Source organism: Dama dama, chromosome 32 (genome assembly GCF_033118175.1).
Source record: "Dama dama isolate Ldn47 chromosome 32, ASM3311817v1, whole genome shotgun sequence".
NCBI lineage: Eukaryota > Metazoa > Chordata > Mammalia > Artiodactyla > Cervidae > Dama > Dama dama.
In genome coordinates, this window is record NC_083712.1 from 20,142,260 (window position 1) to 20,169,934 (window position 27,675).

Consider the following 27,675-nt stretch of genomic DNA (forward strand, 5'->3'; position numbering starts at 1 on the left):
GAATGAAAAGTCAAGTGGGCTTTAGGAAGCACCACTACAAACAATGCTAGTGGAGGTGATGGAATTCCAGTTGAGCTATTTCAAATCCTAAAGGATGATGCTGTGAAAGTGCTGCACTCAATATGCCAGCAAATTTGGAAAACTCAGCAGTGGCCACAGGACTGGAAAAGGTCAGTTTTCATTCCAGTCCCAAAGAAAGGCAATGCCGAAGAAAATGTTCAAACTACTGCACAATTGCACTCATCTCATGCAAGCAAAGTAATGCTCAAAATTCTCTAAGCCAGGCTTCAACAGAACGTGAACCAAGAACTTCCAGATGTTCAAACTGGATTTAGAAAAGATAGAGGAACCAGAGATCGAATTGCCAACATCCACTGAATCATAGAAAGAGCAAGAGAGTTCCAGAAAAACATCTGCTTCATTGACTATGCCAAAATCTTTGACAGTATAGGTCACAACAAACTATGGAAAATGCTTAGAGATGGGAATATCAGACCACCTGACCTGCCTCCTGAGAAATCTGTATGCAGGTCAAAAAATAACAGTTAGATCCGGACATGGAACAATGGACTGGTTCCAAATTAGGAAAAGAGTACGTCAAGGCTGTATATTGTAACCCTTCTTATTTAACTTGAATGCTTAGTTCAGTTCAGTTCAGTCGCTCAGTCATGTCCGACTCTTCGTGACCCCATGGACTCCACCACGCCAGGCTTCCCTGTCCATCACCAACTCCCAGAGCTTGCTCAACCTCATGTCCATTGAGTCAGATGTATGCACACTACATCATGAGAAATGCTGGGCTGAGTGAAGCACAAGCTGGAATCAAGATTGGCAGGAGAAATATCAGTAACCTTAGATATGTAGATGACACCACTCTTAGGGCAGAAAGCGAAGAAGAACTAAAGAGCCTCTTGATGAAAGTGAAAGAGGAGAGTGAAAAAGCTTGCTTAAGACTCAACATTGAAAAACCAAAGATCATGGCATCTGGTCCCATCTTGATGGCAAACAGATGGGGAAACAATGGAAACAGTGACAGACTTGATTTTCTTGGGTTCCAAAATCACTGCAGATGGTGACTGCAGCCATGAAATTAAAAGACGCTTGCTTCTTAGAAGAAAAGCTAAGACCAACCTAGTCAGCATATTAAAAAGCAGAGACAGCACTTTGCCAACAAAGGTCCGTCTAGTCAAAGCTATGGTTTTTCCAAATAGTCATGTGTGGATGTGAGAGTTGGACCATAAAGAAAGCTAAGCATCGAAAACCTGATGCTTTTGAACTGTGGTGTTGAAGACTCTTGAGAGTCCCTTGGACTGCAAAGAGATCAAACCAGTCAATCCTAAAGGAAATCAACCCTAAATATTCACTGGAAGACTGATGCTGAAGCTGAATTTCAAATACTTTGGCCATCTGATGCGAAGAACCAACTGATTGGAAAAGACCCTGATGCTGGGAAAGATTGAAGGCAGGAGGAGAAGGGGATGACAGAGGATGAGATGGTTGGATGGCATTATGGACTTGATGGACATGAGTTTGAGCAAGCTGTGGGAGTTGGTGATGGACGGGGAAGCCTGGCATATGCTGCAGTCCATGGGGTCGCAGAGTCAGACATGATTGAGCTACTGAACTAAACTGAAATTAAGTCTTACCATGCTAGTAACTCTCTGCTCTTCTCTTACAAATAGCCAAAGAAGGAGATTTCATAATCTTGTCAAAATTAGCTTTTGTCTCATGAGAGGTTTTCAGAGGTACAGAATGTTGAGTCAAGCATCCAATACAACTAAATAAATATTTAACTATGATTGAAGGCTACTTTTTCTGATTAATGTTGCTTTGATACTGGTTCTTTTTGTTTAAAAAGAAAATGATCATTGGAGTTGAAGAGGATACATTTTAAACTTCTAAATGTGCTAAATCTAAATAGTTTCCATCCAGGACTTGAACATTCTCTTCTCCAGAAGAGAATTGAATGAGATAATCAGTAGTAAGAAAAGGACAAATCAGCAAAACCCCTCACATCTTTTCTGGCGCATAGCGGTGCTAATGTTCTCCTTCCCTTCCAGCTGTGTCCTGGACGTCAGGTTCGGTTCACTTTGCACCCCCTAAGGTTAGGGACAGAGCATATAACTAGTGCCATGTGTGATACAGACTTTGAAAAAGTGGGGTGTTCCAACCAAGGAGGTTGTCCCACATGTCCTGTCCGATCATCAGCAGTGTCTAAAGCAGTGGTGGTTTCCGCCTCTGATGTCAGCCACACAAGGCTTAACCTCATTCTTTCAAAATGCAACGCCGTGTGCCAGCCATGCCAGTGGCCACTCTTGATTAAATTCTCTACTGTTGTGACTTCCCTGGTGGTCCAGCAGTTAAGACTGTGCTGCGATGCAGAGAATGTGGGTTCAGTCCCTGTCAGGGAACTAAGATCCCACATGCCATATGGCACAGCCAAAAAATTGAAATAAATAAAGGATACGTTTTGATAGTCTCTCCAATTATAGTTCACATAGTTTGACATATTGCTATATTCCTCCTATTGCTGTGAAAGTTGCTCAGTCATGTCCAATTCTTTGCAACTCCATGGACGGTAGCCCACCAGGCTCCTGTCGATGGGACCGTCCAGGCAAGACTGCTGGAGCGGGTAGCCATTCCCTTCTCCAGGGGATCTTCCCAACCCAGGGATCGAACCCAGGTCTCCATTGCAGGACTGATTCTTTACCATCTGAGCCGCCAGGAAAGCTTCCAGAAGTTCTTTATAAACAAACCCAGAGGAAAACCTCTCCGTGTGTTTTCATTATTATGAGATTTTAGGGTAAAGTTCATAACCAGTTAGCCACAGGATTTCACCCAAGAAATTATGAACCAGTAAAAAGACTACAAGCCGAGAGCTTCAGGGAAAACCGTATGTGTGATATTCAGCTCTCAGTGTAATATTCAGGAAGAGTAAGAAACTCATAAATATTCTGTGTGTGGATACATTTAATAAAAATACACACGCATTCTTCCAGAGAATAATAGATGGTTAAATTTTATTAAAATAACAGGTCAGATGTAAAAACTGACCCCAAATTCCATCCTCCCAAAAAAGTTATAAATGATAAAATATATATTATTTTAAAAGGTGAGGAAACCTACTTCACAGACTGAACTGAATATGATTTCAAGTGTTATCCCAGAGCAGTGTGACAGGTAGTGGCTTTTCAAAGTGACGTGTGTCTAATTGAATAAGCAAAGTGATTTGTAATCATGACAAGGTGGACGAGCAATGGAAATACAGTAAGGAAGACAAGAAGGCAAAAACATAGACAGTGACAGGTGTTTGCGCAAGCACCCTGGAACATGGAAATAAATATTCTAATGTTCATCTTTCTATTCTATCATAATAGAGGAGAATCATGAAAGACCAATCGTTCTAAGTAATGACTGAATGAATCAGATGCAGGCGAGCCATAGGCTGACTAGCAGGAGTTTCTGATGAAAATTACAGAACTGGCTGTTCTAGGAAATTATAGTTCCATCACTGTCAAATAATGCAATCACAGAAAGATCTTAGGGATCATTAATGTATTCTTTGAATATTCAAGGCAAAATGCTTTTTGTCTGTTGTTATGATCAAGCCTTATTTAGATGATTTTCCCTAAATTTGAATAAACTTGTTTTTTCAGTCCTGGTTTCTTTATGTAAATTGGCCATGATTCTTACATCACCCATGTAGCAGAGCATTAGAAAAGTAATGACAGAATTCACCTAAAATGTGCTGAGCTATAAGAGGAACACCATTATTCTGCTTTCTTCTTCACTTTCAAATTATCCCCAAATGGGAAGAAAAAACACTTTCTCAAGCTTCCTGTTGGTACTTTCTTGGGATTGATTCTTTTAACAGTATATCTGTTTAAAAAAAATGTATAAACAGCAGGTGGTTTACAGATAATAACATATTGAGAAGTGTCTTGAACGTGTGGAACAATAACGGCTGACCATCCGGTTACATCATAGCAAAATGCAACCAGTGGACTATGTTTAATAATGGTAAATGAGTAAAATTAGAATCTCCACTCACATCTAGTTTCTCACTTTGAAAATATTTATTTAAGATTTTTTTCTCAGCTTTTCGTTGAAGACCAAAATGGAGCAGACTGGCATCTTGCCTTAAAATTATTGGTATTTTCATGTCTAAAAGCAAAATTCACTTTAAATGATAAACTGCCCTTCCCTATTTTGTAATGTCTGAAATTTTGAATAATTACATGTGCATGCATTTTCATATCAAGTTGAAGTATAAGCAAGAAAAATACTCTTTCACAGTATAGTCATATGTTAGAGGTTTGATATATATTTTCTAGCTTTGTTTTCTGTAAAGTGTATTTAATTTTTTACAAATCAGTGATAAACTCCTAAAGAAGAAAGTCATATTGTTGGTGCATATTTTTATTAGTTGGATTCATATGGAGTGTTTTCAACATCATTTAACAATTAGGCAAACTTGCTGCCCCCTAAAGAACATTGTGGGAGACCTGGGTTCGATCCGTGGGTTGGGAAGATCCCCTGGAAAAGGGAAAGGCTACCCACTCCAATATTCTGGCCTGGAGAATTCCATGGACTGTATAGTCCAGGAGGTCGCAAAGAGTCGGACACAACTGAGCGACTTTCACTTTCAAAGAACATTGTGTAGAGATGGTTGTCAAACTTGGCTACATGCACATTAAGATCATCTGGAGAATTTTTAAAAATCTCAATGCAAGGCTGCCCTCCTCACCCCTCGCCCCCGGATCAATTACATCAAAATCCCTCAGGGTGAGATCCCAGCATGAGTAGTTTATACAACTTCCCTTCAGTTCCAACATGTAGCCAAGTTTGAGAGTCACTGATGTCCAGAAGTCAGTTTCTAATTTTTCTTGTTAGGCCTTTGTTTCTTTCACCAGACATTCTTTAAACCCATAATGGATAGCATTTTTTGCTCTCTCCTATATATCTTATTATATAATATTTTACACTGGGTCATTGAATGGAGCGTTTTCTGATAGAACTTTGGATAAAAGTTTTCCCAGTCCAAATCGAAAAGGCACCAAACTGTGGCTTCTGTACTGAACCTGTTGACTTTTCATCTTTACTCCTTTTATGATAAGAAAAACCCATTTTATCTCTTCCAGGTATCCTGTACAAGGGAAACGGGGAGAATCAGTTTATCTCCCAGCAGCCCCCTGTGGTCAGCAGTATCATGGGCAATGGAAGAAGGCGCAGCATCTCGTGCCCGAGTTGCAACGGTCAAGCCGATGGTAATAAACTCTTGGCCCCGGTGGCGTTAGCGTGTGGGATCGACGGCAGTCTGTATGTGGGGGATTTCAACTATGTTCGGCGGATATTCCCTTCTGGAAATGTAACAAGCGTTTTAGAGCTAAGGTATGTCTCTCCTTATTTTGGGGTTTTGATCATAGCGAAACATGCTTTTATTTTAAAATAATGTTGCATATGGTGTACTAATTTATTTACTTAAACATACCTTTCTAGTGTTTAAAATTCTCCTTAGAAAGCAGTGAAATTCTTGGTTCAAATTTGGAAAAGCCCAACACGTGTATATTGTGCCCTAAATGTATGAAAGAGTATAAAATAACCTAGTATATAAAATCTCACTGATTCCAGTGAATTTTCTGTACTCCAGTAAGCTAGAACTATGGATTTTAAATTTCTTTAGTTATCTTTCGAAAAACCTTGTGATATAGGGTTTCAACCTTCAACTTTGGTTGAAATTAAAGCATAAAGTATTTTCCTACAGTATTAGAACATAACAGTAAACAAACAAAGCCTATAACTTTCAACTGGAATATCAAATCTTCAAGTCGGGTTAACTCGTTAACCATAATGCCAGTAGTTAGAGTAACAAATTGTTACTTTTGCTTTGTTCATTTAAGTGTGTTTATCAAAATCATTCTGTTCTATAAATTGTTTTGATAAGCCTTGACCTACAAAATTCATTTCCAGTGTTAGTTCTGCTTAAGTTAGCAATTTTCCATAAAATAATTAAAATCTCAGTATTCAGTTCATTATATAGAAACCTTTTCTAACTATGCTTTTTTTCTCCACCCTTTTTATCTGCTTCCACCAAGAAATAAAGATTTTAGACATAGGTAAGCATCTTGCTTAAAGGTTATTGTGTATTTTTGAATGTCCTTTGTATGTGTCAACATGACTCTCTGACATTGTTTTCTAAGAACAATTTATCATGAGAGAGGAAATTCAGCAGCAGAGAACATCTGAGGAATGAAAATTGCACAAATGAACTATTATGATACAGCATATTGCAAAGCCCATATTGTGCATTATAATTTGAAAAATATTTTTGAGTTGACTAGCATTAAATTTTGTCGCAGAAAACCATTATAATGAGCATCTCTGTGTAACAAGAAACCTGTAAATTTCAGGTACTGACTATAAGCCATTTTGAACAGAACAACGTTTGAAGCACAGTTGAGACTTTGAGGAGAGTTCAGTTTGACCAATAGCCCGGGCAGATCTGCTTTATGGGGCCCAAAGCTCATTCAGTTAGGGGGACTCAGTTAAAGAAAAAGAACCTAAAGATGGTTTACATTGGCAAATTTTTTAAAACATAAGATCCCATGAACATGCTGCCTGGGGCCCTTGCACTTGGAAGGAACTCATACAAGTGGAGGAGACCTAAAGGTTAAGCTTTACTGACTTCCTGGTAAATTCATGACTGCTGTAGTTTAAACTGTGTATTTAAACCCCATTTAAACTGTATATTTTCCTAAGTTGAGAGAATTAATAGATTTGAGTTTTAAGAAGTAGTGTTTCCACTTACATTATTATGGAGGAAAAGACTTTCTTCAGGGCTCAGAATGAATGTCATTGAAGCAAAAATATAGGCTCCAAAGTTTCCAGATTCTATTTGCTCTGTGCACTTAGCTAAGAAGGTACAGGAAAGTTTGTATGATGTATGGGCACTTTTAACTGAGAAACTTTCCCTGAGGACAGCAAAAAAAAAAAAAAAAAGTCGGGGTTGGGGGGGATATGTTTGAAAGGAAAACTAGCAAAAAGAAAAAAAGGCAAGATATATTGGACATGATCAATCTGGTTTGGCCATTAAAATAGCTAATACAATGATATTGGATAGAAATCAATCCAACTATCACTAACATGATAGTTAACGTGAAGTCCTTGAGACGAATAAATCCATGTGATTTAATTAAACCTTTGTGCAGAGATTGACAGCTAGGAAATAAAAAACAAAGGTCAGCTGAAAGGTGTGTAGCTGTCACATATCCATACGACCCATATCCACAGTCCCAAGACCTTCACCTGGGCTCCCCTGTTGATCTCACGCTATCAACTAGTAGCCCAGCCACATGCAGAAACTAGCACGGAATTTCTCCAGACTTCTGAGCATGAAAAGCTCTGCTGTTAGAAACCACAGCTGAATATCAAAATTGTTCTGGCCTGGGCTTTTTAGTAACTGTGGAGAAGAGAAGACGAGCTGGTGTGTACACCAACTACATGCAGAAACGCTGGAGACGAATACAGAAAAAATGATCAAAACAGCCACCTTTTTAACAGGCTGGGCTGTTCACACCAGGCACAGTGCCAGACACACAGCAGCCCTGCAAGGTTACACAGAAACTAAGAGGGGCTCGAGGAGGTTATGCCTCTTCCCCCAAGGTACACAACTAAGAAATGGGGGACAGAGATTTGAACCAGTCTGGAAAAGCATGTTCTTTACACTACACCACATCAGTTCAGTCCAGTTAAGTTGCTCAGTCATGTCCGACTCTTTGCAACCCCATGGACTGCAGCCCGCCAGGCCTCCCTGTCCATCACCAGCTCCCGGAGTTTACTCAAATGCATGTCCATTGAATCAGTAATGCCATCCAACCATCTCATCCTCTGTCATCCCCTTCTCCTCTGGCCTTCAGTCTTTCCCAGCATCAGGGTCTTTTCAAATGAGTCAGTTCTTCACATCAGGTGGCCAAAGTATTGGAGCTTCAGCTTCAACATCAGTCCCTCCAATGAATATTCAGGACTGATTTCCTTTAGGATGGACTGGTTAGATCTCCTTGTAGTCCAAGAGACTCTCAAGAGTCTTCTCCAACACCACAGTTCAAAAGCATCAATTCTTCAGCACTCAGCTTTCTTGAGAGTCCAACTCTCACATCCATACATGACTACTGGAAAAACCATAGCCTTGACTAGACAGACCTTTGTGGGTAAAGTAATGTCTCTGCTTTTTAATATGCTGTCTAGGTTGGTCATAACTTTTCTTCCAAGGAGTAAGCATCTTTTAATTTCTTTACACTATACCACATAGTCAGTTTTCATCTGTCCAAGTGGCCAGGTTTCTATAGGCTAATTCCCTGGATTTATAAAAAGCTAGATTTATTTCACAATCATTGGATAAATTATGTAGAATTGTCATCTCTCTAGAAAAAAAGCTGTGAGATTAGAGCTACATTATTAACAATACTTTGTACAATGAACTCCTTCTGTACTAGCACGTGATGTTTGGCAATGATGCTCATTGTAACCCCTCTCTCATGATCCTTCTCTGTACGCTGTCCCTGCTAAACATGGACTCTTGCATTTGCTTTATGTGCCATCCGTGTAAAATACAATGGTTTAGGTTTTAACTTGATGTCCATCTTCATTAAGTCTGTGTTGACTGATCACTTACCATGTGCTGGGTTCTTGGACAGATTGTAGTTATTGAGACAAAGTCGACGCTCCCAGAACTCACAATGCAGTAGGGAGAGCAAGATGGACATGTAATAGACTAAATAACATCATCAATATCACTCTTTGACACCTAATCACATGGCTTGTGTTTTGAGAGTAAATGTGTGGAGGCTTCCCTGGTGGCTCAGATGGTAAAGAATCTGCCTGCAGTGTGAGAGACCCAGGTTCGATCCCTGGGTCAGGAAGATCCCGTGGAGAAGGGAATGGCAAATCACTCCAGTATTCTGGCCTAGAGAATTCCATGGACAGAGAAGCCTGGCAGTCCATAGGGTTGCAAAGAGTCAGATACAACTGAGTAACACTTTGTCACTCTCTGTGAAGGGAGAGATTAGGGGGAGATAGGAGTGTATTTAGGAAAAGTTTCCTGGAAGGTTGATACTTAACGCAGGTCTAAAATGAAATCTGCTGACACAGAACTACCAGGAGAACGGAGAGCAGTCATGAGGAAAGAATATAGAACAAGTCAAGTTACTTGCTCAGAAAAGATGAGTGGAACACGTTCTAAGAGAAACGCAATCCAGTTAAAAATTATGATAACATCAAAATGACCATGTTGGTAGTAATTGAGAGATCAGTAGGAAGGCAGGTTAAGGTCAGAGAGCTCAGGGCCTTGATGGCTCTAAGGAGTTACTCTCTGGTCCTGCAGAGTAGCAGACAGTGGGGAACCGTGGTCTGATGTTGAACAAGATAGCATCATCTCAGAGTGGCCTTTTAGCAAGATGAATCTGGTGTCAGTGTCCAGGATGACTTGAAGATCAGTTAGGAAGCTATTATGTGAAACCATGAGATGCTAGGTACCTGAAATAGTCTGAGGAATCATGAAGGAATCAGCTGATAAGAGAAAGGAAGGCAGTGAATGGACACAGTGTGTGAGTGATGAGAAAGGGAAAGATGTAGGAAAAATTAAAAAACAAGGCTTTTAAGTCCACATCATCAAACAGATGATAATAATCATTGAAAAAATTAGGGATTCATTTGCTGAGTAACTAATTTATCAACATTGATGAAACCAAGGTATTTCGGCTCATCAGAGCTTCTTCATTTAGCTTAAAAAATGAAAATTCTATACAGATGCTTCTTCCTGTTTACCTACCAATATCATCTTCCTTCTATCAGATGATAGAATCCTACCTAGGCTTCCCTGGTGACCCAGCAGTAAAGAATCCGCCTGTCCATGCAGGAGACACTGGTTCAATCCCTGGGTCAAGAAGACCCCCTGGAGAAGGAAATGGCAACCCACTCCAGTATTCTTGCCTGGAGAATCCCACGGACAGAGGAGCCTGGCGGGCTGCAGTCCGTGGAGTCACAAAGAGTTGGACACGACTTAGCGACTGAACAGCAACAAAAGGATCCTACCTGGCTTTCTCCTTTCCCCACTTTCCTGGCTAGCATAAAAGTCAGGAAAGGCTCAGGAATAGGTGGTAGGAAGAAAAAGGAAAAATATGTCTAAATATGTAAAAATGAACAGGGAAGTCAGTTGTTAATGATGAGGTAAAGTAGAAAAATGAATGTTTTCCTTTTCCTATGCTTCATAGCATATCAGCAGTCTCATTAATTGGACTGATGGGGCAAATAATATGTTGAATAATAAAATAAATATAAAAGCATTCTTAATATTTTAAAATTCAGAGTATTCTGTCATACCCAAATGTATTAAGTATTTGTCAGGATATTGTATCAAATCACATTGTCTAGCTATACTTTTATGAATTGATATAAATACTACCCAACATATTAAATTTTTTACATAAATGAGAGCTTCCAAAATGCTTAGAAAATAAGTTTTTTTATATATGTTCAACATTTCCCCCTATGATGTTGCTAGTATGTTTGCTAACAAACCCCATTTGTAGGTAGTAAATTTTAGCTCATTCCTGATCCAATTCGTTAAAATTCCAAAAATAAAGGAAACTAAATTCATTAATTAATACCAGCCAAGGGGCATTTAAGCATGTAATTCTAAAAATCAACTTTGTGAATTTTATATTACCAATTAAAAGATCAAAGAAGTGTCAGTCACAGGTCTGTGAAATTTAACAGATTAACGTTTAGATACAAAACTCTAAAAATTTGATTCAGAGCTTCTCATTGACTTAATAGTTAAAAATTAAGCAGGCACAAAAATACCACATCCCAAACCCAAAGCCTTGCTTGCAATAATATAAACAATCTTTTGTTAGCCAGAAAATCATAGTTTTATACATTAATATAATTTATACTCCTTCAAACACTCTGTGTTCCAAGGGCCGTGGTACAGTTTCCAACGGAGAAGTTTTAAAGTGTAAATATCTATGCTATAGCTTGGGCTCCCCTGGTGTCTCAGATGGTAAAGAATCTGCCTGCAGTGCAGGAGACCCAGGTTCAATTCTTAAGTCGGGAAGATCTCCTGGAGGAGGGGATGGCTACCCAAACCAGTATTGCTGGCTGGAGAATCCCATGAACAGAGGAACCTGGCAGACCCATGGGGGTTGCGAAAGAGTCGGACACAACTGAGCGACCAACATTCTACAGCTTGTCCTTTGCAAATAATTCTCTAGTCTAAGAAGGCTGAATTACGACAAAATAAATGAGCAAACCTAGTCTGCATTTACCACTGGATCTGTCTAAATCTATAATCTAATTGAGTAAGACGTAGAGAAGACAGCTTGGATCTAGACAGTTCAAGGTGAGTTAAGAGTCCAGGCACAGTACAGTATAGCACAGGTTCTTAACTTGGTCTCAGCCTCTTTGGTTTTGATGCTGTTGGTCAAGGTCTCAATGTTATCGTAAACCTTTCTGAAATAAAAAGATCAGCCAGTCACCCAAGAAGGTTATTGTATATGGTTCTGCTAAATAGAGATTCCCCCAGTCTGTGCTTTTGGGAAATTTCCTGCACCCTAGTTGCCAGCATCTGACAGTTGGCAGTCATCATAGCCTCACATTTTCTTCTTTTTTTTTTTTTTCTTTTTAGGATATCAGCATCTTTATTTTTTTTTCTTTTTTTCATTTATTTTTATTAGTTGGAGGCTAATTACTTTACAATATTGCAGTGGTTCCTGCCATACATTGACATGAATCAGCCATGGATTTACATGTGTTCCCCATCCTGATCCCCCCTTCCGACTCCCTCCCCATCCCATCCCTCTGAGTGTTCCCAGTGCACCAGCCCTGAGCACTTGTCTCATGCATCCAACCTGGGCTGGTGATCTGTTTCACCCTTGATAGTATTCTTGTTTCAATGCTGTTCTCTCAGATCATCCCACCCTCGCCTTCTCCCACAGAGTCTAAAAGTCTGTTCTGTACATCTGTGTCTCTTTTTCTGTTTTGCATATAGGGTTGTCGTTACCATCTTTCTAAATTCCATATATATGCGTTAGTATACAGTATTGGTCTTTTTTTTCATTTATTATTATTAGTTGGAGGCTAATTACTTTACAATATTATAGTGGTTTTTGTCATACATTGACATGAATCAGCCATGGATTTACATGCATTCCCCATCCCGATCCCCCCTCCCACCTCCCTCTCCACCCGATTCCTCTGGGTCTTCCCAGTGCACCAGGCCCGAGCACTTGTCTCATGCATCCAGCCTGGGCTGGTGATCTGTTTCACCCTAGATAATACACATGTTTCGATGCTGTTCTCTCGAAACATCCCATCCTCACCTTCTCCCACAGAGTCCAAAAGTCTGTTCTGTACATCTGTGTCTCTTTTTCTATTTTGCATATAGGGTTGTCGTTACCATCTTTCTAAATTCCATATATATGCGTTAGTATACTGTATTGGTCTTTATCTTACTGGCTTACTTCACTGTGTATAATGGGCTCCAGTTTCACCCATCTCATTAGAACTGATTCAAATGAATTCTTTTTAATGGCTGAGTAATATTCCATGGTGTATATGTACCACAGCTTCCTTATCCATTCATCTGCTGATGGGCATCTAGGTTGCTTCCATGTCCTGGTGATTATAAACAGTGCTGCGATGAACATTGGGGTGCATGTGTCTCTTTCAGATCTAGTTTCCTTGGTGTGTATGCCCAGAAGTGGGATTGCTGGGTCATATGGCAGTTCTATTTCTAGTTTTTTAAGGAATCTCCACACTGTTCTCCATAGCGGCTGTACTAGTTTGCATTCCCACCAACAGTGTAAGAGGGTTCCCTTTTCTCCACACCCTCTCCAGCATTTATTGCTTGTAGACTTTTGGATAGCAGCCATCCTGACTGGCGTGTAATGGTACCTCATTGTGGTTTTGATTTGCATTTCTCTGATAATGAGTGATGTTGAGCATCTTTTCATGTGTTTGTTAGCCATCTGTATGTCTTCTTTGGAGAAATGTCTGTTTAGTTCTTTATAGCCTCACATTTTCACAGGAGATAGATCACTGATGGAAAAGCTCATCACCCATTTGTACCACCACCCCAGCCTCTCCAGTGCTTTGGCTTTGCAGGAACTTGGAAGGGCAGGAACCAACACCCCCTTCAGAAAACTCTCTGCTTAAATCAGGTGTCCTTGAATCCCAAACACATCATTCACGCTACTCAGAGCTTCTTGCCACCAGCCTGTCAACTGAAAATTTCCACACTCACTTTTTTTTCTTTGAGGGTTTCAGTACAGATCCCCCTTTTTTTTCATTTAAGGGAAACTGGGACCCAAGAAGCAGCTCTAATTTGCCTTGGCAGGGAAAGGAGCCACTGTAGGGAAAGGAGCACGCTGTCATTTCCTGCTGTTCTGTGGGGAATATTTCCAGAGGCGAATGCTCTTCTCCAGGGCTGCATACGCCTCCACATTTGTTCTTCTGGACAATAGACTTCTGTGCAAAATTAGAGCCTTCACTTGATGGACATTTTTAAAGCCATTGGCAGATAGTGCTCGATTTAGAAATTTCTGTGTCTTCAAGGAAGGAGATGCTTCAGGACAGAAAATATAAAGCATCACATTGGACCTTGTCTTTTTACCATTCCACTGGAATAAAAGTGATGCCAATAGATGCAAAGCTTATGACCCGAATGTCTATTATTTTTGGACCAAGAAAACTCATGCCCTATAGCTAAAGAGTATATTGCTGCTACTCAAGCAGGCGTCTCAGAAATCTGTTGTTTTCTGCTCAAAATGAGGGGCATCATGAAAAAGTCTGCATTTTTCATTTACCTTTAGCCTCATTCCATTAGAAACAATTCAAACTGGATATTTTAAGAAGGATCTGCAGTGTTTTGATAGTTTTGACTTTACAGAATAATAGCAGGACTGAAGAAACAAATTGAACCTATTCAAGTTTAGAGAATTCTTTTTTCCTTATTTACTTTTTCAGAAGGCAAGTTTTAGTGTAGTTAACAATTATTACACTTCTACAGGGGCTTGAGTGACAAGGCAAAAGACAGTGCAGTGTGAGAGGGGACAGGACGCACGTCAGTATTAAGAGCAGCTACTGCTTCCTAAGTAGGTACTGTGTGGTCAGCACTGTTGTAAGGATTTTCCTTGTACTAGTTCATGCAACTCTCTCAACAGCCTAGGAAATCTGCATTATTATCACGTTTACAGATAAGGGAGCTGAGGCAAAGTTAGCTGGCTTGCTCAAGGTCACACAGTTTAGTGATGAAGCGGATGATCAAACACGGGCAACGTGGTCCAGAGGTTATGCTCACATATACACAGCTGACAGGAAGATAAAATGTGTATGTATATGTTTACAACCAACTGTGTGATAATTAGTGTATAATCGGGGAGATAGGAAAGACTTGAGAATCTCACCAATGTCATGCCTTCCAAAATAGACCCAGCTTGATTGAGTTACGACTGTGTCACCGCTGTAAATACACATATCTGGAAGAGCGACTCTGCCAATATCAGACTGATTATTGGAGGGGGAAGAAAAAAACCTCTACAAAATTTTTCTGAATGTTGTAATAATATGTAACTTTTCACCTCAGTACAAAGTAATAAACTACCACATTAAGGAACACAGTATGTCTTAGTGCATTTAAGATTTCAGGCATCGGGATGTCTCTGGAGGTGGTTAAGACTCCCAGCTCCCAAAACAGGGGGCAATGGTTTGATCCCTGGTTGGGAAACTAGGATCCCACATGCCCTAAAACATGAGCAAAAAGAAAGGAATTTTTTTTTTTTTTTTTTTCATTTTTGAAGCCAGGTGTTTTTGGTTTGATTGCCAGAGAAAGTCAGAGATTTCCCTACAGTGAGATGCAAGTAGAATCACTAGAATGTCATACTTCACTGAAGAGTTTGTTAGAGACCCCCTTTCCCTGGAATAATCCTTAAGCCTGTCACTCAAGGGGTGTGTATTAATGGCTTTGCATTGAACCAAAAATATTTTGAGAGCTTGCTTCTTTGTTTTAGGCTGGAAGCATATCGCCTTCTGAAGGTAATTACTTTTAAGATGGCTGTTTAATAAATTGTTACATCCTCAAGAACAGACAAGGAAAAGAGTCATGTCAGAGATTGGCACCAGTTCTTTTAAATCATTGTGTACGGTGCTGTTCACTTTCTAGTCATTGATGAGGAGTCTCAGTTTATCACTAGTTTCTCATCATCTGTTTTATTTTGCTTTTAACTTCTCTGTTTTAGGAGTAACTTTTTTTGTGATGTTTTTGTATGGTCTTTTCTTACAGCAGCAACCCAGCTCACAGGTACTACCTCGCAACTGACCCAGTCACAGGAGACTTGTATGTTTCTGACACTAACACCCGCAGGATTTACCGCCCAAAGTCACTCACGGGTGCCAAAGACTTGACTAAGAATGCCGAAGTGGTGGCAGGAACAGGGGAGCAGTGCCTTCCTTTCGATGAAGCCAGATGTGGGGACGGCGGGAAGGCTGTGGAAGCAACGCTCATGAGTCCCAAAGGTACCAACCGGCATTTACCAACTGGAGGATTTCTTTTCATTAAAAAATTAAAAGGTGGAAAATCCAGTTAGGGCCTGGTTGTGTTTAATGCTGAGTTAACATTTTCCTCTCAGCTGTGTTCTGGACAGCCATTTCACATCTAGTATTTTGAAAAGCCATTTAGTGTGAAATGGCTAAAATCCTAAGGTTGATTGTACAGTAAAATCAGCTGTAGGTTGATTTTACGTGCTTGGCATTTTTTATTATCATACCACTTTTCTCAACTTTTCAAGGAATCAAGCAACTACTCAGTATCATTCAGGTCACATCCTTTTCAGCTTCAGGGAAGTGTCCACATTCTTTCATTGTCCTGGAATTTCTTTGTCATGAATGAGTCCCAGGCCTCTCTGAGAACCATCACTAAGTGACCCTATTAGCCCTCACCCAGTTTGGAGCTACTAAACTTTTGTTTCTATGCCATGGGAAAAAAATGCTTGCTGTGATGAATTTCTGGAGGTAACAGGGGCTAAAAATTCTATGTGACAGGGGCCTCTAGCTTTTAAGTTAGTCGGAACTGACTCCTCCTTCATGTATTATGCCATTCATTACAGTGTTTTTCAGTTTGAGCCTTTTTTTTTTTTTTTTTCATTATAGCTAGAGACTGTTATGTGAACATGGACTGGAGAGAAGTATTTGTTGTGCTGAATTATTCATCCTAGCAGATTTCATTCTAACAAGGTCAACAAGTTCAACAAAACACTAACCTTGGCTTAGATCTATTTTTGTTAGAATAGAGTTACTCTAAGTTCAGCATAACAGAATTTGACCTGTTTCCATAATTTATAGACAGCAACACTATATGGTGTTTATATTTTAAACACACGTACTACCCATATGATCCACATGCTAAGTACAGATTCTTACAAATTTTGGTTCTTTATTACATTTTACATTGATTTGTAATGTTTTAAAAAAAAATGCCTGTGTTGGATTTTTTTCTAATGTGTTGGCAATCTGCAGTCTTACCTCCTGTCTACTGCCCACATATGTTATTGATGTTAAATGTTGAGTTTAATGAGGGGTGTGAGCGTTTAATTAAATCATTTTTGAAAGATTACTAACAGGTCCTCTCTTGGATACAGGAATGGCAGTTGATAAAAATGGATTAATCTACTTTGTTGATGGAACAATGATCAGAAAAGTTGATCAGAATGGAATCATATCAACTCTCCTGGGCTCTAACGATCTGACTTCAGCCAGACCTTTAACCTGTGATACCAGCATGCACATCAGCCAGGTAGTGAAAACGTTGCCCACAGTGTCTGTTTTTCTTCTGAGTGACTTGATTTAGTGTCCATACACTGATAACACCATCGTAAACCACGTGCGTCATGGCCGCCGACCTTGTGATAAAGAGCGTGCATTGATAATGTGTCTCCGGAGCTAATACAAAGTTATTTTCTTCGCCAGTTCTGCATTTGAAGAATTCAATGCAATACAGGACAATTATCACTAAGAAATGCTAATCATTTGTAATAAAATACCATTAAAGCAGCAGCATGCAGATATTCCAAGAAGAACAAAACCGCTTAAATCTCTAAGCTTGTGATTGCGTGAGGTCCTTAAGTAGTAGAGAGAACCCCCCTAAGATTAGTCCTCAGGGACTTCTGTTAAGAATTAGAAACTTTACTATTGGCCTGATTGAAAACACAGGAGAACACTAATGTATTCATAACCTAGAAAGCCCCAGCATTTGGTGATTATTACTGCTGAAAGGAACTGTGTTCATATCTCACTGATATCTATTAACTCACTACTTAGAGGTTCATTTGCTACTTAGCTATAATCTGCAAAATCTTTCAGTGAGCTGCATTTTTAAATAAAATGTTATTTCTTCCATTTGTCTCCACTCCAAATGTTTACATTTATTTCACTCTATATGTTTTAAAAACAATTTTAAAACTGTTTATCAAAGTAACGGTCATTTCCCTAAACAGTCTAATTTACTTTCCTGGCAAATGACCCGCATCTCAGCAACTGACTAACCAGACCATTTCTTTTTGTTTTTTTTTTTAACTCAGGTACGTCTGGAATGGCCCACTGACCTCGCCATTAACCCAATGGACAACTCCATTTATGTCCTGGATAATAATGTAGTTTTACAGATCACTGAGAACCGGCAAGTGCGCATTGCCGCTGGGCGGCCCATGCACTGCCAGGTGCCAGGGGTGGAATATTCCGTGGGCAAGCACGCGGTGCAGACGACCCTGGAGTCCGCCACTGCCATTGCTGTGTCCTACAGTGGGGTCCTGTACATCACAGAAACCGACGAAAAGAAAATTAACCGGATTCGGCAAGTCACCACCGATGGGGAGATCTCCCTGGTCGCCGGGATACCGTCGGAGTGTGACTGCAAAAACGATGCCAACTGTGACTGCTACCAGAGCGGAGATGGCTATGCCAAAGATGCCAAACTGAGCGCTCCGTCCTCCCTCGCCGCCTCCCCGGATGGTACCCTGTACATCGCAGACCTGGGGAACATTCGGATCCGGGCGGTGTCAAAGAACAAGCCTTTGCTTAACTCTATGAACTTCTACGAAGTTGCCTCTCCAACTGATCAAGAACTCTACATCTTTGACATCAATGGCACTCACCAGTATACTGTCAGTTTGGTCACTGGCGATTACCTGTTCAACTTTAGCTACAGCAACGACAACGACATCACCGCTGTGACCGACAGTAACGGCAACACCCTTAGGATTAGACGGGACCCGAATCGCATGCCAGTCCGAGTGGTGTCTCCAGATAACCAGGTGATATGGTTGACCATAGGGACAAATGGATGTTTGAAAAGCATGACCGCTCAAGGACTAGAACTAGTTTTGTTTACTTACCATGGCAACAGCGGCCTTTTAGCCACTAAAAGCGATGAAACTGGATGGACAACATTTTTTGAGTAAGTATATCAAAATTCTACTCTGATTATAAATACTGTGATATAATAATATAATGTAAGATAATAACAGTATGATCCTTTTTCTGCCCTTTTTGCGGGGTTGGGGGTTATTGAAGTATAGTTGGTTTACAATGTGTGTTTCAGGGCAAAGTGATTCAGTTGTGTGCATATATACACACACACACATATATTCCTTTTCAGATTCTTCTCCATTATAGGTTATTACAAGATACTGAATATAGTTTCCTGTACTACACAGTAGGTCCTTGTTTATCTGTTTTATATACAGTACAATGTATAATAATAGTATAAGCTTAAGGGCAAGTGAGATCCAGGTTTTGGGAGGACCTGAAACTTCTATAAGTTGGGGATCCCTTTTTCTGGAGAAAGAAGACAAAATTAGGGTCAGGGCCTTGGAAGGGACTCAGGCAAGTGGGGAGCCCTGAAGCTTAAGTTTCATGACCATCAAGGTCAATCTACCTCTGCTTAAAGATTAATATTTTGCTTCATATAGACCTAATATTTTATTAGCAGCAAACTTTCATGGAAACATACTTCAGTCTTGGTTTTAGGCATACACTTTTGGGGTTTATATTTACCCATGTGCTAAAGCTGGCTATGTTAGCTGTCACTGAAGGAAAACTTTTTTTTTTTTTTTTTTCAAACTTTTAACTTTTCATTTTGTGTTGAGTAAGGGCTTCCTTGATAGTTCAGTTGGTAAAGAATCCACCTGCAATGCAGGAGATTCCCAGTTCAATTCCTGGGCCAGGAAGATCTGCTAGAGAAGGGATAGGCTACCTACTCCAGTATTCTTGGGCTTCCCTTGTGGCTCAGCTGGTAAAGAATCCGCCTGCAATGCAGGAGACCTGGGTTCAATCCCTGGGTTGGAAAGATCCCCTGGAGAAGGGAAAGGTTACCCACTCCAGTATTCTGGCCTGGAGAAGTCCATGGACTGTAGTCCATGCGGTCACAAAGAGTCTGACACAACTGAGCAACTTTCACTCATAGCCGGTTAACAATGTTGTGGGAGTGTTCCAAGTGAACCGTGAAGGGACTCAGCCATGCGTATACATGCATCCATGCATGCATGCTAAGTCGCTTCAGTGGTGTCTGACTCTTTGCGACCCTATGTATTGTCGCCCACCAGGCTCATCCATTCTCCCCCAAACTGCCCTCCCATCCAGGCTGGCACATAACATTGAGCAGAGTTGCTTATACAGTAGGTCCTTGTTGGTCATCCATTTTGAATGTAGCAGTATGCACATGATCTTCCCAAACTCCCTTGAAGGGAAACTTTAAAAACATTTGCAATGAACTTGGCTGATTCCATCAGTACCACATATAGAAAGGCTTAACTTTTTTTAAACGTTTCATTTTGTATTGACGTAGAGCCAGTTAGCATTGTTGTGACAGTGTCAGGTGAATAGCCGGGTTCTATGGCTGAGGGATTCAGCCATACATAGACATGTATCGATTCTCCCCCAAACACCCCTCCCATTCAGACTGAGACAGGCTGAACTTCTCACCATTGGTTATTGGAGAATCTGAACTCCACTGAAAAGAGCCTTACCACTAAATGCATATCAGAAATAGCTGGTCACTCTAAAAGCATAAAAGGCGCATCCAGCCAGGCTATTCTACTAAATTTGTGGAGGAATGGCCCAGCCAATGTGCTCTTTGAACAGTCACATTTCATGGGCTTTGTAAAATCACTTTCCATTACTTGTTCATTCCACTGACATTGCACAAAGCATAAGGGGAAATTAGACGTGCAGAGATGGCATATTGACAAATGCAAAATAGTCCTAGAAATGAATATCAAGGTCCTTAGTATGACTTCTACAATGAAATGCTGGAGCAAATGTACTTTCTGTAGGAACACACCTCTAAAATTATAATAAAAGTCAGTAGAAAAAAATGACCCAATATACAAATATTTTCCATGCAACTTTTCTGGAATAGAACCTGCACATTAGGCTTAGTTCTCCTGTAGCTTGGATCGCTTTTCTTTTTTGACAGATTCCCTTTTAATAAAATGAATGTTCCCCAGCAGCCTGATTTTGTCAGAGGAACAAACCTTTTCAATTGAATTACATTAAAATTCTGTTCTTAACATTCCTTTTGCTCATTTTGGGATCGCAATAGGAAAGGAATAAATTGGAAGTTAATGGCAAGCACTTCCTTTGCAGCGTTTTCAAAGTGATAGCAGGCTGTATTGCCAAAGAGACGAAAGAAGAGTATGCTAAAAGTGCCCCCATCGGATGAGACTGGGCGGGAGAGCTGCTCTGATGATAAGATCTTCAGGAAATGATGGTGGCATTGGTAGGGTTTTGGTTTAGTTAAAAGCGGGGGGGAAAATAGAGAAATAAGTTTTTAGTACAGTCTAGGACTCAGCCTCTGCCCTGTGGGCCATTTTTGAATGTGTTCTTATTTGTTCCTGGGAATTGACAATGCACAGAAGTTCGCCACATGGGTTACTGCTGACTGAACTTCTGCAACACATATACAGGCTCACCAATGACCTAGGCTGAGAAATGGGTATACTCCATTTGTGGAGTTGATGTGGGATAGGATAAACAAATTTGGAGGGACTTCTTGGTAGTCTAGTGCTTAAGATTGCAGACTTCCAATGTAGGGGGTGTGTGGGTTCGATCCCCGGTCAGGAAACTAGCATCCCACATGCTGCGTGGCATGGTCAAAAAATAAATCAAAAGCAGTGTTTCTATTAATTTTCCTCTAGATGTTTACAGCAAAGACAAGATTAAAACATTTTCAAGAAATATTTATGCAGCCTGCAAAACAGTGTTATTACCATACAAGACAGGAAAAAAAATAGCACTTAACCTAAATAATTCAGAACCATTATATCAGAATGAAAAAGGATTTTTTTCTTATATATAATTATAATAATATAATCATAATTATATAGTCTTATAATTTAGCTGTGAATGAGGAAGGGCCCACCCTTTTAAATGTGAGAAACTGTAAAACACATTTCTCCGATACTTTAGAGGATTCCTTGGTATTTGTCATTATTAGTGAGCTGGCAGATTCCAGAATCCTAGTTCATGTCTGTAATACTTCCCCTCATATTCTGATAGTACCGCAAGTCTAATTTAGACCTTATAAGGGATGTGGTTGTTCAGTAGCTAAGTCATGTCTGACTCTACAACCCCACGTGCATACCAGGTTTCTCTGTCCTTCACTATCTCCTGTCCATTGGGTCAGTGATGCCATCCAACCATCTCATCCTCAGTTGCCCCCTTCTTCTCCTTCCCCCATTCTTTCCCAGCATCAGGGTCTTTTCCAGTGAGTTGGCTCTTCGCATCAGATGGCCAAAATCTTAGAGCTTCAGCATCAGTCCTCCCAATCAATATTCAGGGTTGATTTCTTTTAGGACTGACTGGTTTGATCTCCTTGCAGTCGAAGGGACTCTCAAGAGCCTTCTTGGGCACCACAGTTCAAGAGCATCTGTTCTTCGGTTCTCAGCCTTCTTTATGGTCCACCTCTCACATCCATATATGACTACTGGAAAAAACATAGCTTTGACTATATAGACTTTTGTCAGCAAAGTGATGTCTCTGCTTTTTAATACACTGTCTTGGTTTGTCATAGTTTTTCTTCCAAGGAGCAAGTGTCTTCTAATTTCATGGCTGCAGTCACTGTCCACAGTGATTTTGGAGCCTAAGAAAATAAAAAATAAATGTCATTGTTTCCATTTTTTCTCCATCTATTTACCATGAAGTGATGGGACTAGATGGCATGATCTTGGTTTTTGAATGTTGAGTTTTAAGCCAGCTTTTCCACTCTCATCTTTCACCTTTATCAAGAGGCTCTTTAGTTCCTCTTCACTTTCTGCCACAAGGGTGGTATCATCTCCATATCTGAGGTTATTGATATTTCTCCCAGTGGCCTTGATTCCAGCTTGAGCTTCATCCAGCCCAGCATTTCACATGATGCACTCTGCATAGAATTTAAATAAGCAGGGTGACAATATACAACCTTGACGTACTCCTTTCCCAATTTGGAAACAGTTCATTGTTCCATGTCCAGTTCTAACTGTTGTTAAAGATGTGGTTGGTGAGCATTTCTTTATAGAGAAGAGTCTGATAAAACCTATACCTGGCCCCGTTGGAAGTGCATGTGTGTGTGCTAAGTTGCTTCAGTGGTGTCCGACTCTTCGCAACCCCATGGACTCCTCTGTCCATGGGATTTTCCAGGTAAAAATACTGGAGTAGTTTGCTATGCCCTCTTCCAGGGAATCTTATTGACCCAGGGATGGAACCTGCATCTCTTAAGTCGCGTGCATTGGCAGGCAAGTTCGTTACCACTAGTGCTACCAGGGAAGCCCTCCATTGGAAGAGTATCATGTAAATGTTTGCTTTCTGAAATAGTTCAGACCTTTCCATACCAATAGTTAATGCTGAAAATATTAACACTTCTCCCTTTTGTTGATTTTTTAAGAATGTATTTACCTATTATTACATATTTACTGTCTTTTGTTTTATAAAATAAGGACTTCCTCAGTTGACCTCGTTATTAAATAATTAACAAAAAATTAAGACTCCATATTGATAGCACTTTCTTCTGAAATGTTGGGGGTGAAGAGTTGAAAACAGAGAATGTTTCCCATGCAAATACTGTTAAAGTATACTGCTGCACCTGATACAGGAAGAATGGCTTCAGGAAAATAAAACCCAATTCTAAACTTGAAATTCTTCACCAGTATAATAGAGTGACTTTTTAGGGTTCACAGGGACTTTCCAAAGCAAAAGAACTTTCATTTCAGAAACTGGAGGTACCGTCTTCTTCTGGGCAGCAGTTTCTCTCCATGCTATTTGTTCTTTTTGTATCCCTAACATGATTCCTTACAGAAGTGGCCAGTATTCTTAGACACAGTACAGATGGTCTGGTAGGAAGACAACAGCAGGTGTCAGGTCATTGATAATCCAGCTCTGAGATCCCTGAATTAGACTAATATGTGTCATGAACAGAAGACTTCTTCATTGCTGATGAATAAACCCTCTTTCCTCAGACCTCCTCTTCTGTTGACTTGCTGTCCATCTAGCTTTGGGTTCTCCTTGTCTGGTGACCCTGTGATAAGCCTGGTTACCCCTTCACTTAGTATTAGGGATTCTCCTATACTGTTCTTCATATGATTTTAAAACAATTATCCCATGTTATATTTCCTTAGCTGGAGTAATTCCAGGGAGACCCAAAAGATCTTACCTACTGGAAATGTATTATTTAAAAAGTTCATAGCCAGAGCGAGACCTCACTTCTTACACTCGAATGCACACAAAAGCAGACCCAGTGTATTGAGTTGGGCAATAGAATAAATTATTTAATAGCTAATGGCATTTCACAGCTCTCTGCTTGCTTACGCCATAAAACACAAACCGTGTGGGTATATCTGGAGGCACTCTGTCAGGTTAGAGAAGACAACGTGGGGGAAAAAACTCTGAGTTCTGGCTGATACATACATGCACACCGCCAAGTTGGTGGCAGTTTTCTGTCTTGGGACTTTGAATATTTGGAGCTTTAAATATGAGGGGTTGACTCTGTGGTCTGTCGTGAGTTCTACTCAGATTGAAGGAGCAAATAAATGAGTCTCCACTCTTCCACGTTTATGTAGGTATATATGGGTCTCCAGCCTCTCATTCAGGTGCTTTATCATCCCTCTTTCAAGCTTAGCAATTTCAGAACGAGCGTCTCAGCTCATTTCTTTATAATGAACGTAACTCTGCTCATGCAGACCCACGGCTGCCACTGACATCAGTTCTGATCGTCCCGGAGAAGTTGGAGAAGGGAATCTCAGAGGAGAGAGAGGCGGTGTAAATAATACCTGGACTTCATGTCCAAAGTAGTGTCCAGACAGCGCAGATAACCTAGGAAAACTTGCGGGTGATTATTCCAGATCAGAAAGGATGAATCCGGTCTCATTGACAGCGTTGTTGTTGTTCAGTCGCTGAGTTGCGTCTGACTCTTTGTGACCCCGTGGACTGCAGCACGCCAGGCTTCCCTGTCCTTCATCATCTCCCGGGGTTTGCTCAAACTCATCTCCATTGAGTCAGTGATGCCATCCAACCATCTCATCCTCTTTTGTCCCCTCCTCCTCCTGCCTTCAATCTTTCCCAGCCTCAGGGTCTCTTCCAGTAAGTCGGCTCTTCACATCAGGTGGCCAGAGTATTGGAGCTTCAGCATCAGTCCTTCCAGTGAACATTCAGGATTGATTTCCTTTAGGATTGACTGGTTTGATCTCCTTGCAGTCCAAGGGATTCTCAAGAGTCTTCTCCAACACCATAGTTCAAAAGCATCAATTCTTCCATGTTCAGCCTTCTTTATGGTCCAACTCTCGCCCCCATGCATGACTGTGGGAAAAACCACAGCTTTGACTAGATGGACCTGTGTCAGCAAAGTAATGTCTCTGCTTTTAAATATACTGTCTAGGTTGGTCATAGCTTTTCTTCCAAAGAGCAAGTGTCTTTTAATTTCATGGCTGCAATCACTGTCCACAGTGATTTTGGAGCCCAAGAAAATAAAGTCTGTAAACTGTTTCCATTGTTTCCCCATCTATTTGCCATGAACTGATGGGACCAGATGCCATGATCTTGATTTTTGAATGTTGAGTTTTAAGCCAGTTTTTTCACTCTCCTCTTTCACTTTCATCAAGAGGCTCTTTAGTTCTTTGCTTTCTGCCATAAGGGAGGTGTCCTCTGTGTATCTGAAGTTATTGATATTTCTCCCAGCATTGACAGTGAATCACATCTAAATAGCCAGACATCTGCGTCAGTCTGTATTCTCCTGATGTGTGTGTGTGTGTGACAGTAATAGCTCATGATGTTAGAAGAATTACAGAGCCATCTTCCTTGAAACAAACTGAGAGAATAACCTTTCCCTTGGTAGGCGTCTTGACTTCCAACCCTAAAAACTCAAACACTGAAACCACATTTCATTGCTATTTCTGTCCAAAACTGCATGAGCAACAAAGCTGCCCCCTTTACAAACACATCTCTAAAAATGGTACCCAATTCCTTTTCTTTATTTTCCTTTTTCTTACTTTCCTCATGGAAAAAAGCATTTACTGCATTAAGTGTGATTTTAAGAGATTTAATCAGCAGATCACTTAAATTCATGGGGAAATGTTATGGTTGATTTCCATTTTTTGCTATTTTAATTGTTTAATAATTTTACTTTAAATTTTTAACCAGAATGGTTAGTCCCAGTAACATCAGTAAAAAAAAAAAAAGAAAAAGAAAATGTGTAGACAATTGAATAATTGTACAGTTTTGTACATTTCAAACTTTAACCCTTTAAATCTTTGTCCATTTCAAACATTAACCCAAACACTACTATTGCTACAAAGGCAATACCTTTTAGTAACACTTGATTCAGTATTAGTCTTCAGCAGTCTAGTTTAAATAAATTATTCATTCTGTCCAGGTTTCAAAGCAGAAAGAGAAATGGAGAAATTGTGTGTTATTCAGATTATTTGAGAAAATCCTAGAAAAATTAAAAAACAGATTAATCTGTCAGATTTTTTTCAGCCTAGCTCACAATATATATAATAATAGAAAAAATGTTCCATATTTTCTCACTATAATTTGCAGTGTGTCGATAGGGGCAAGCCTACATTAACTCTTTTGGTACATTTTATCTAGGCAGTTAATGTTCAGTTGCTCCATAATGGTTCAGGTAAATCAGTTCAATTCAGTTCAGTCGCTCAGTCATGTCCAACTCCTTGCGACCCCATGAATCGCAGCACGCCAGGCCTCCCTGTCCATCACAAACTCTCAGAGTTTACTCAAACTCATGCCCATTGAGTCGGTGATGCCATCCAGCCATCTCATCCTCTGTCATCCCCTTCTCCTCCTGCCCTCAATCCCTCCCAGCATCAGGGTCTTTTCCAACGAGTCAACTCTTTGCATGACGTGGCCAAAGTATTGGAGTTTCAGCTTCAACATCAGTCCTTCCGATGAATACTCAGGACTGATCTCCTTTAGGATGGACCGGTTGGATCTCTTTGCAGTCCAAGAGACTCTCAAGAGTCTTCTCCAACACCACAGTTCAAAAGCATTAATTTTTCAGAGCTCAGCTTTCTTCACAGTCCAACTCTCACATCCATACATGACCACTGGAAAAACCATAGCCTTGACCAGACGGACCTTTGTTGGCAAAGTAATGTCTCTGCTTTTTAATATGCTGTCTAGGTTGGTCATAACTTTCCTTCCAAGGAGTAAGCGTCTTTTAATTTCATGGCTGCAGTCACCATCTGCAGTGATTTTGGAGCCCAAAAAAATAAAGTCTGACACTGTTTGCACTGTCTCCCCATCTATTTCCCATGAGGTGATGGGACCAGATGCCATGATCTTAGTTTTCTGAATGTTAAGCTTTAAACCAACTTTTTCACTCTCCTCTTTCACTTTCATCAAGAGGCTTTTTAGGTCCTCTTCACTTTCTGCCATAAGGGTGGTGTCATCTACATATCTGAGGTTATTGATATTTCTCCCGGCAATCTTGATTCCAGCTTGTGCTTCATCCAGCCCAGCGTTTCTCATGATGTACTCTGCATGTAAGTTAAAAAAGCAGGGTGACAATATACAGCCTTGACGTATTCCTTTTCCTATTTGGAACCAGTCTGTTGTTCCATGTCCAGTTCTAACTGTTGCTTCCTGACCTGCATACAGGTTTCTCAAGACACAGGTCAGGTGGTCTGGTATTCCCATCTCTTTCGGAATTTTCCACAGTTTATTGTGATTCACACAGTCAAAGGCTTTGGCGTAGTCAATAAAGCAGAAATAGATGTTTTTCTGGAACTCTCTTGCCAGGTAAATACAGCTTCTCAAAAGTGTCGAATTCCTTCCTTAAACTAATTACATAGCTGTCTAAACTGGATGATCCGATAGCATCCTATCTGGGTATGTCAGCAACTTCCCTTATAGGGTGATCGTCAGATGATTTACTCTCAGACCAAGTTACATACTCCAGCCATTTTAAAGCTGTTGTTTGATAACAGGGCAAAAAACCTACACAGTGACAACCAGTGAAAGGAAACTTCATTATTTTATAACCCCAGAACTGAAGATGGACAGTTGGTGTTTTCCAGAGACGGTCCGGCATCTCTGACTCATTCCGAGGATATCAAAATAAAAGCAAGCTCAGCCTCCCTC

The 27,675-nt window shown here is 40.3% G+C and overlaps 1 protein-coding gene across 1 annotated transcript in view; it reads left to right on the forward strand.

Moving 5' to 3' along the window:
• TENM3 (teneurin transmembrane protein 3) overlaps positions 1-27,675 on the forward strand; it is a 701,853-nt gene that overhangs the window by 640,026 nt on the left and 34,152 nt on the right. The window contains exons 20-24 of the mRNA XM_061134549.1: positions 5,142-5,391; positions 6,096-6,116; positions 15,338-15,570; positions 16,692-16,846; positions 17,631-18,505. Coding sequence (XP_060990532.1) covers positions 5,142-5,391; positions 6,096-6,116; positions 15,338-15,570; positions 16,692-16,846; positions 17,631-18,505 — 1,534 coding nt within the window. The remainder of the gene's footprint in view (positions 1-5,141; positions 5,392-6,095; positions 6,117-15,337; positions 15,571-16,691; positions 16,847-17,630; positions 18,506-27,675) is intronic.